General features: G+C 35.0%; 1 protein-coding gene across 1 annotated transcript; it reads right to left on the bottom strand.

Moving 5' to 3' along the window:
- Positions 1-772: 772 nt before the first annotated feature.
- meak7 (MTOR associated protein, eak-7 homolog) lies at positions 773-4,974 on the bottom strand. The gene is given in 9 exon segments (XM_043216857.1): positions 773-998; positions 1,084-1,266; positions 2,027-2,145; positions 2,224-2,622; positions 3,292-3,384; positions 3,387-3,435; positions 3,747-3,977; positions 4,568-4,727; positions 4,907-4,974. Coding segments are annotated over 8 exon segments (1,350 nt in total). The 5' UTR covers positions 4,724-4,727; positions 4,907-4,974; the 3' UTR covers positions 773-878.
- Positions 4,975-9,638: the final 4,664 nt, after the last annotated feature.

Here is a 9,638-nt window from a genome sequence, read left to right as displayed (position 1 = left end):
AAAAAAACTCAAGTAGAAATCATCACAAAACTGAAATTTTTATTACCATATTATTTAATGTAGTTTTATAATATTATTATAATTAGTATTTTTTTAGAGACCTAAGGGAATCTTGAGCTCTTTTTTACATTGTCATTCTGAGAAATGCATTTTTACATGTTTTTTTTTTTTTGGATGAATTAGGTATTTATTTATTTTTACATATAATAAACGATTCTTCCAGTTTACAGATACTATATCAGTTGAGACAAAATGCAAATACATAACAACCAGATACTTGATGAGAAATGTGGACTTTAGTCACACATTGACAGTATTCAGCATTAAACAGTATTTCATAGAATGTCTTTGTATGGACATTTTAATATTTCACAGAAAGCAGGAAACCAGCTCCTGGATTTTGCATATTAACATAAAAACTACACTGTATAAACACCTCAGTACGTGGTTTGCAACAGTGTGGATTTTTTTTTTTTATATCTACATGAGTGTAAAAGCACAAAACAAACCAAACTGAAATACTGCTGGTTTTATCTACACATTGTCTTAATTTTTTTTAGGGCTGGGAGAAGATTCATCACAACCAAAATAAATGTTTTCATAATATATATGTGTATACTGTGTATATTTATTATGTATATATGAATACACACACATGCACATATATATATATATATATATATATATATATATATATATATATATATATATATATATATATATATATATATATATATATATATATATATATATATATATATATATATATATATATATATATATATACACACACACACGCACATACAGTACACATATATTTATTGCATAAGCAAAAACATTTATTTTGGATACGATTAATCATATTTTTTGTTCCTTCCTCACTGTTCCTCATCCTCTTCAGGTTCTCTGAGACCTTGGCTGTGCAGGGTCTTCCCTGTCATTTCCATCATAGCCTGTACTTCAGGATCTGCATCTAGTATGCTCTTCTTTTTCTCATCCTGAAAGTCAACACAACAACTTTTAAAATCAAAATGCTAAGTTCAAAAATACAAAATTCACTCTAGTAACATTTCTATCACAGACCTGCTCCTGTTCTTCAGGCGGCTTCCCAACGGCCCACACCTCCACGGTGTCCAGTTTGAAGTCCTCGTCTCCTGAGAGCTGAGGACTGCCATAAGTGGTGCAGCGTGGTCGAGCCCTACTGTGGCCATGTCCAAAATCGCAGTCCAACCACAAACCGAAATAGCCATGCTGACCTCCCATACCCTAAAAAAAACAGTTAATTATGTTTTTTTGCTCCATAGTGTAATAAACACTGTTAAACATTGTTTAAAGGAATAGTTCACTCAAAAATGAAAAAATGCGCAAACATTTACTCATCCTAGGGCCACTCAAGATGATTTGAAGAAATGTAGCTTTACATCACTTTTTCACCAAAGGATCCTCTGAAGCTTAATAGGTGCCGCCAGAATGAGTGTCCAAACAACTGATAAAAACATCACAATTTTCCACAAGTAATCCACATGACTCCAGTCCATCATCTGATTTTGTAATAAACAAATCTTAACTTAAGATGTTTTAACATCAAGCCACTGCTTATGCGTTAAAATATGAAACCTCTATCCATTATATTGCTTCCTCCAGCGAAGTCACAGCTTATTTAAAATAGAAATATGTACAGATTAAGCACTGCTTTCAAGTGAAAACAGTGCAAAATAGTTCATGTGTCAGTGGATTTTTGTGTGAGAGAAGAACAGGGGGGAAACATTTTCACTGGAGGAATTAAGTGCTATTATGGACTATGAAGAGTTAAAAACACATTAATGATCGATTTATTTCTTACAAACATTCAGATTTTTGGGCTGAAATCCTCATTCTCACAGCACCCATTCACTACACAGAATGAGCGAAGTATGTAATTCTGATCACAATATCCCCTCCCCAAATCTGTTCAAACTCTAAGGTCTAATGGTCAGTTAATTTTTAGCTATTTTTTTTGTGCTATTCCTGTTAAAATTGATCTCACCAAGCCATTCGGCATAGTCTGCTGGCCTTGGTTCAAGTACATGTAATGATTGTTATAGCCTGTGCAGGTGAACACTCGCATGTGTGGAAAAACGGAGAAGAGGAAGGACCTGGTATCACCTATTGCAAAAAAAAAAAAAGAAACTTTAATTTTGATGCATAACAATATAAATGTTTTTTTTTTCTTTCCGAACTCACCCTGGAACTGAGGTTTGATCTCCCAGCTTTGAGACGCAAAGCCCCCGAAGATATGCCCTTTAGTGTCCTTTACCAAAATGACAGTGGGACCCCGACTTTTGCAGTTGCCCACCAGCCGGGTGAAGCTTTCCCCGTGTATGTTTGTGGAGAACAGCAACCTCCAGGGGGCACTGTGTGCAGCTGGCAGCTGAGGTGACAGGAACATCAGAAGAGGTATATTCAAGAGACAACGAAGTTCACTCCATGGAGCGTACTGACACGGAGGCAACAGAGTCGGGGGAGGATGGGAGGGCAACCTAACTCCTAGACCCTCAGCAATCAGGAGCTCCAAAAACATGGCCATTGCTGGGATCCGGAACAGCCAGTCTTCCAGACAAGAAATGTCACAGGTATTCTGTTCTATAGAAGCAAAAAGGACTAATTATATTAAAGGGTAAGGTTAAGGGTTAGTGTCCCAATTATGGATTTTTGAAGATTATCTTTCATGCAGTGTGTAACACAGCTCAAAGTGAATGAAAACATCCTGCAAAGTTATAAATCTGAAAAAGTGTATAAAGTAACTGTCTCACAAAAGCAAGAGTCAACTCTGAATCATTGAAAATGATACAATTTAAAAAGAGTCCCCACGTCAACATGAAACATTAACATATTGCCCATTTGTTGCTTTCGCAGACCTAAGAAAACTTGGTCTGAATAAAAATTCATATTCATCATTTGCCACTAGATCCTGCTTTTGAAGCATTAAATGCTCAAAAACACAGATTTTAATTAAATTGAGCAATCTGGAAAAATGAATCGCTAAACGAATGGCTTGGGAGTCGTTGAACAAATAAGGTAAAAATACAGCGATACAGTTTTTTGACCTTGCCTTCATATCAACCTGTTGTTTGGGACTCACAAACCCAAAATATGAACCTTTCTTAACCCATAATGATGGCACTTTAAATAATCTTCTTGATGTGCTTGCATTTTCATTTACATCATTCAAAAATATTTCTACACTTCTTTTTTCATTGTTACTTTTCATTTTTATTTTAATTTAAAACAGCAATTGTTACAGCTACAAACCTGAAGATTTTAATTCGGAGGTCAACTGTTCTGCCAGAAGTTTAACACCTTGAGGCTCATCACCCATGCGATCTGGTTTCCAAGCCCGCAGATGCCCCTGTGGGCTAGAGTCTGCACTGCAGCTGAAGCCAGGTCTTCCATAAACTATTCAATAAACATTATACAAATTATTATTAATAATGATCCATATTACCATCATTAATTATTTAGAAATCAAACTGAGATGCTTCATTGTTAAATTGAGTTTTTGGGATTAAATGGTCACCATGACTCAAAAAATGAAGTGGTTTAATCCGATTATGCCCTAATTATAAAAGTTAACTAAAACCACAAAAAAATAATTGAAATGAAGCTAAATAAAACATTAACTGAAAAAAAATTATTTTGTAATAATATATAAATACCGAATAATGATACAGAAACGCTTTATATATTTATATTTTGGTGATACATACATCTCTGATGTGCTCAGTCGTGGTAGCAGTTGCCTTTGCACCCTGTGCCATTGCCAAGACCAAAGGTGCACGTTCCTCTGCAGTTCCTCTAAGTATATCTGCTAAGAAAATCACCAGCTGCTCTCGGCTTATCCCATCACCAGGGGGCACTGGCACTCCTGGATCAATGCTGTGTATGCCCTGGAATACTCTGTTTATCATTGTTTCTGAGGCCATCTTTCCCATTGTCATCTTCAAAAAATAAAAAGAAAAACAGAAAAGTCTATATATTCATGTATGTTAAGTGTTGGCACATACACGCAATCCAAAACATATGAATGACTCCTGTTTACCACTTATATCACTTACATTTATGTTTTTAGCACATGCTTCTTTTAAATATTCTACAATACTCTTCTGGCTTTTTACAAATAACACTTTTTACAGACAACATTTAATTGTTTATCCAGTGACAATACACAATTATTTATAACTGTCCCTTCCATGAGGAAGTAATTACTGTATGTGGTCTTAAGTCTTTTCAAAAATCAGTTTCCATGTGGTTTTTGAAACATTAAATATTGTAGTATAACTAGATTTTTATGTTATTTTTTATTTTAAGTATATATTATTTTTTTATTATTAATGTTTATTTTAGTTTTATCTATAATAACCCTATAATAACAATCAAGATTATGTAACACCTGAACACACAATTATTAATTACAGTGCCATGCAATTTTCTTTTTAAAGCTAAGAACGACATAATCGTCAACAAACTTAACCAAGTTAAGGTTATCATACAGACTAGTTCAGTGTGTTAATACGCCACAGCTGCTTACCTTCAGCACGTCTAAGGATAAAATCTTCCCTTTTCCAGATGAAACAGAGGAGCTATTTCCATGAAGCCTGTCAAATATCCCCTCTATAACAGGTCTCTCATCCGGACGAAAACGAGCCAATCGTTTTTGCGCTACAACACTGTCGGCGTTCCCCATCACCCTGAAAAAAACACCAATGCGTATAAAAATAAATTAACTAATTAATGGAATAAAGCGTTATGGGTGCAGGAGAATGCATGAAATATTTATCCAGTTACCGACTGAAACTAAGTGCTAATGGAAAAGTTTGAAATACAGTGCACAATCGAGTTATGAAAGACTGAAGTGGGATTTTCAGACCTGGTGAGCGGTTCAGTTTGACATTTCCACTCACGATGTAAACAAAACACTCACATAAAACTATTTTCCTGCTTCTGCGCAGCATCACGCGCAGAGAACCAATGAATGTAGAGAAAATTTAAAACGCGCTGTGATTGGCTGGATCAGAGCTGCGTCATCCGTGGAGTGAAGTGCTTTACTAGAAGCAAATTAGCTGGAAATTGTATCAAAAATAATAAAAACTAAGGATACTATTACATTTACAAGTACTAAAAACAACCACATAAGCAATGTAGCTACTTTCCTCTCAGCGACTACTTTTAATGTTAGTTTTATTAATATTTATAGAATATTTTATTTTGTTAGTTATTCATAATACTTTCTTTTTATGGCAAATGCTGTCTGATTATATAGGAAGGCATCTGCATTATGGTTTGAAGACTACATAGAGCACAAAAGCATACGCTGATGAATGAACTTAATCAGGGTTCCCAACTGGGATCAGGGAATCAGGGGGCCATAAGGTAGTGTTAGGTGCACAATGTAAAACAAATGTAAAATAAATAAAATGAATAAGTAGATTTAAAAAAATGAATAAAACATCTAAATTATAGTACAGTAATAAAGTCAAAAATAAATGCAAATTGTATAATTAAGAATATTAAATAAAAATTATAGAACATTCACAATTATAAAATGTACATTTTATTATAATTTTATCATATGTATTAGAATATGCTCACTGGGAATAATGTAATGCCCGTTGTTGTCCAGAAGAGGGTAGACTAGCACAGCTATTTAAAGCATCAGCTTTGTCTTTTCAGTAGGGTTTACAGATCTTTCTCAGCAGGCGACGAAAAACGCCTTTTAAGGGCATGAGATTCATGTGAGATCTGGGCGTGATGCCCGCTGACGTTCAGCAGCCTTTACCAGAAGTTTTAAAAGAAGCCGTTTAAGGGCATTTCCTTAAACTGAAAGCGTTAGTTAAAAAGAAAACTAAATGGAAATAGTCAAATCAGTTGGGAGGGATAGTGTTCACTTTTCTGTGCTACAGAGACCGAAAGACATGCGATGAATGAAACCCGAAAGCTCACAACGCAAATGAAGGTTGTGCGCATGCGCGTCATCCGCCCAGCATGGAGGCTTGTTGAACTCTGTGCCCAGTGCTCAGGGTTGAGATATTCTCTACTGCTGTGAGGATTACTTACTTCTCTCAAGTTAGTGGAGGCTGATCATTTACTGTCAAATGCACACATGGATATATAGCGTTCTATTAACTATTAAATAGTTCTATTAAATATGTTCTGACCCGTATCCCTTCTCAAACCCTCACAAAACCTTTCTTAATTTGCATCTTTTAAACATCATTTAGTATGTTTATTAAGCTGTGTGACTGTGACTAAAAGTGACTGTGTGACTGTGTAGATAATAGTTTTTACAGTTCTGTTCAGTTCAAAGTTAATATAGACGCTATAATATATAGCCATATATAGCCGTAGATTCCTTGGTTTTCATGCCAAGTTATTTATTACATATAAACCCCCATACCACTTAACATTAAATTGAAATCAATTACATTAATAATTTGATTCAAGCTTGGTGATTTATGAGCTTTTGAGAAAGATTAGCAACTTCAAATGTCATCACAAGTGACAAATGTTCAAAGCATTCGTAATAATGCATAAACTAAAACAGGTAAGGCGTTTACTTCATGAGAACCGTCTTTAAGTTAGCTTGAAAAAGCCAAGGTTTATGCATGATACAGATCATAGACCATGTGGACTATATGTGAGGTTCACATGATGGGTTTTAACAATATAATTGTCCTAATGAGCAGGTGTAAACCGCAACAACACAGCTATTGTGCTGCAAACCGACCTGCAACAACCTATGGTTTGTACATGCATAGGCCTGGCCTTTTTCAATGTAGTTGTTCCTGTGCTTTGCTGCCAACTGAGCATGTAGAATCAAATGTGACAGCATGTGGAGAGAAGTAAAAATTCTAATTCATTTGATGAAGCATAACTAATGTGGCGTTGATGTGCTGAGTTATTTATATACTTAATATTTAAATATGCTGCAATGACTGCTATAACAATCGTGCCTTCTAGCTTCAATATGAGTAATATAACCCAGTCACACGTATATATTTATAATCTCATGCCTTCCCCATAACCTAGTATTTATTACAACTATTAAATTGCTTTAAATATTGCATTATTACTATTTAATTCATTGTATTCGAAATAACCGTATTCTAAATGTTGGCAGCATCGCATAACACAAGTATTTGCATTGAAAGATTCTGTAGCTCTGTGTCTTCTTTAAACGTGTTTCTAACAGGCACAGACGCAGCCCTTGAGAAACGTTACCGTTTCGAATCGAAAAGGTTTCTCCGGCAGTGAAAGTAGTCACTTTTTGTGGCAGCTCCAATCTGCAAGTTGAGGCATGAGTTTCTCTCTTTCTTTTCAGATGCTTCTTCTTTCTCCTTCCTTTATCTGCCACAGTCTGCCACAGCCCTATATGGTAAAAGCCTGTAGCACACTCAGTATACAGGAAATGGTGAACCCACGCTCATGCAAACAGGTTGTGTTCTCTGTGGTACTCATTTGTGTTTACTAAACCATATTACTGTTATCAATGAATCACCCTGTTCGATTACAATCTAACAATTCACAAAAAAAAAAAAAAAAAACACGCTTTGTTTATTTCTTCTTTTATTTTTCTGTCTGTGCTGTCTTTATTTGAATATCATCACATGTTTTGAGTGCCTTCAAGTGTGACTGATGCATAGCACCTGTATCTGTTTAAAAATATCTGTCTTACATGTCTCTGCACACTTAATTTTGTTCTCATTAATATTGACAGTTATCTTAAAATGAAATGAACCCTTGGTAAAATATGAGGTCAAATGGTTTGACAGATGTTTTATTATTACAAGGAATGCACTTGAGATTTTTAATCAGACAGTCATAGTTAAACAGCTGTATTTGTGTAGGGCTATAAAAGCTGACCTTTTCTTTTGATCTTTGCGCTTGACCTTTCTCTGCTTTGTGTTTATCTCTGCAATGGATTGCAAGAAGTGGGCCTGATCAATAAATTAATAACTTTGTTATCCAGCTCATTGACCCATATACTAAATAGCTGTAGTCCAATTAAACAGACATTTCTAGTGGGCTAACACTTCAGGGAGACTGATAGATTTGTTTGGAATAATTAAACCGATCCAGATATAGACAGACAGTTTCTGTTTAGGGAGCTTCCTCGTCCTGTACTGAAATATCCTGTTGGTGTCTAGTTAATGTTTATAGTTGCAATTATGAATCCTTGCTGGTGCCGCTTTCTCATATTACCTTTCAAAAAGTTTTTTTTTTTTTTTTTTTTTTTGCAGTACGATTTTTGTTAATACAGTAATGATTTTAACAAGCACGCATGCAGTAGTTTTCCAGGCTGTTTGAAAGGTGAAAATAAAAAAGTAAAGTGAAATAAAAAAATGTATTGTTAAAAAAAAATGAAAGGAAGATCACAAAAGAATCCTGACAAACAATTAAAAATATTAAACACAATATTAGCCAATAAAACTGTTCAGCATATTTTTAGGATTTTTTCAGACACAAAATGAAATACAGAAACAGAATTTTTTTATATATATATATATATATATATATATATATATATATATATATATATATATATATATATATATATATATATATATATATATATATATATATATTAGAGAGAGAGAGAGAGAGAGAGAGAGAGAGAGAGAGAGAGACTTTAAATTAAAAGTACATTTAAAAAGTAAAATTTGATTATTTGTATTACATATGTGTTATTTATCCAGGCTGATTAGTACAAATTAGTACAAATCTGACTAGTAGGGAATTGATTAGCATTTCTACAAAACAACCCTTTATGAAGCTCTGCAACATTCAAGAGGGGGATGAATCCAACCCACAGCCGAGCATATGGTCAATGAATGATGGGAGGCTCTTGTGTGTATTATAATATTTTATAAATGTGTAAAAATAGCTCCAAAACCTGTGGTCAGCAACACATGAGAACATTGCCAGTTGGATTGTTGGGAACACTGTTGGTGATGGGGACCCAACCATTGGCCGGCAGGTTAGTGACAATCGGGAGCACTGAGCCAGGTTTGGCTGGTTGGAGTGCATCTTGTTAGCTCATGACAATGCCTGCACTGTGCCAGAGCCTGAATAGTTCACAGGAACATTGCGAAGTGACCCATTCACTCACTCTCAATGGGTGCCCCTTTCTCGCCCCAGTTAAATCCCATCTTCCTCTTCCCCCAAAGCCAGTTCAACCAAACTAACCAGCAGTCCCTCATGCCATTGTCGCTAGATTTCCTGTAGCCTTAGGTCTAGATGTAAATAAAGGTGTTTGTATTTAAACAAATTTCCCTTAGCCAGCACCTCCGAAACATCAGAAAACTCTATAATAAGGCAAAACAGCAGTTTAACCCTGCCCTCCCCTTGTGTTCTTCCATTCTAGCCATGAAAGGTTAACAAAACAGCGTGTTTGTTGTCGTCAGATGCTTCCTATACTGCTGATTTAACTGCCAGTCAGAAAAGACTCCATGTAAAATAGCCTTAAGTCGCTAATGTTTTTATATAATGTACGCAAATTACTAATCTGGTGAGCAAAGATATATACAAACCATATATATACTTAAAGGTTTGAAGTTAAAGAAATAAACCTTTTATTCAGCAAAGATGGGGTTTTTATTCAC

The sequence above is a fragment of the Puntigrus tetrazona genome, chromosome 18, assembly GCF_018831695.1.
Source record: "Puntigrus tetrazona isolate hp1 chromosome 18, ASM1883169v1, whole genome shotgun sequence".
NCBI classification, from domain to species: domain Eukaryota; kingdom Metazoa; phylum Chordata; class Actinopteri; order Cypriniformes; family Cyprinidae; genus Puntigrus; species Puntigrus tetrazona.
The sequence above is the reverse complement of the archived record's forward strand: the minus strand, read 5'-3'. Positions and strand labels throughout refer to the sequence as shown.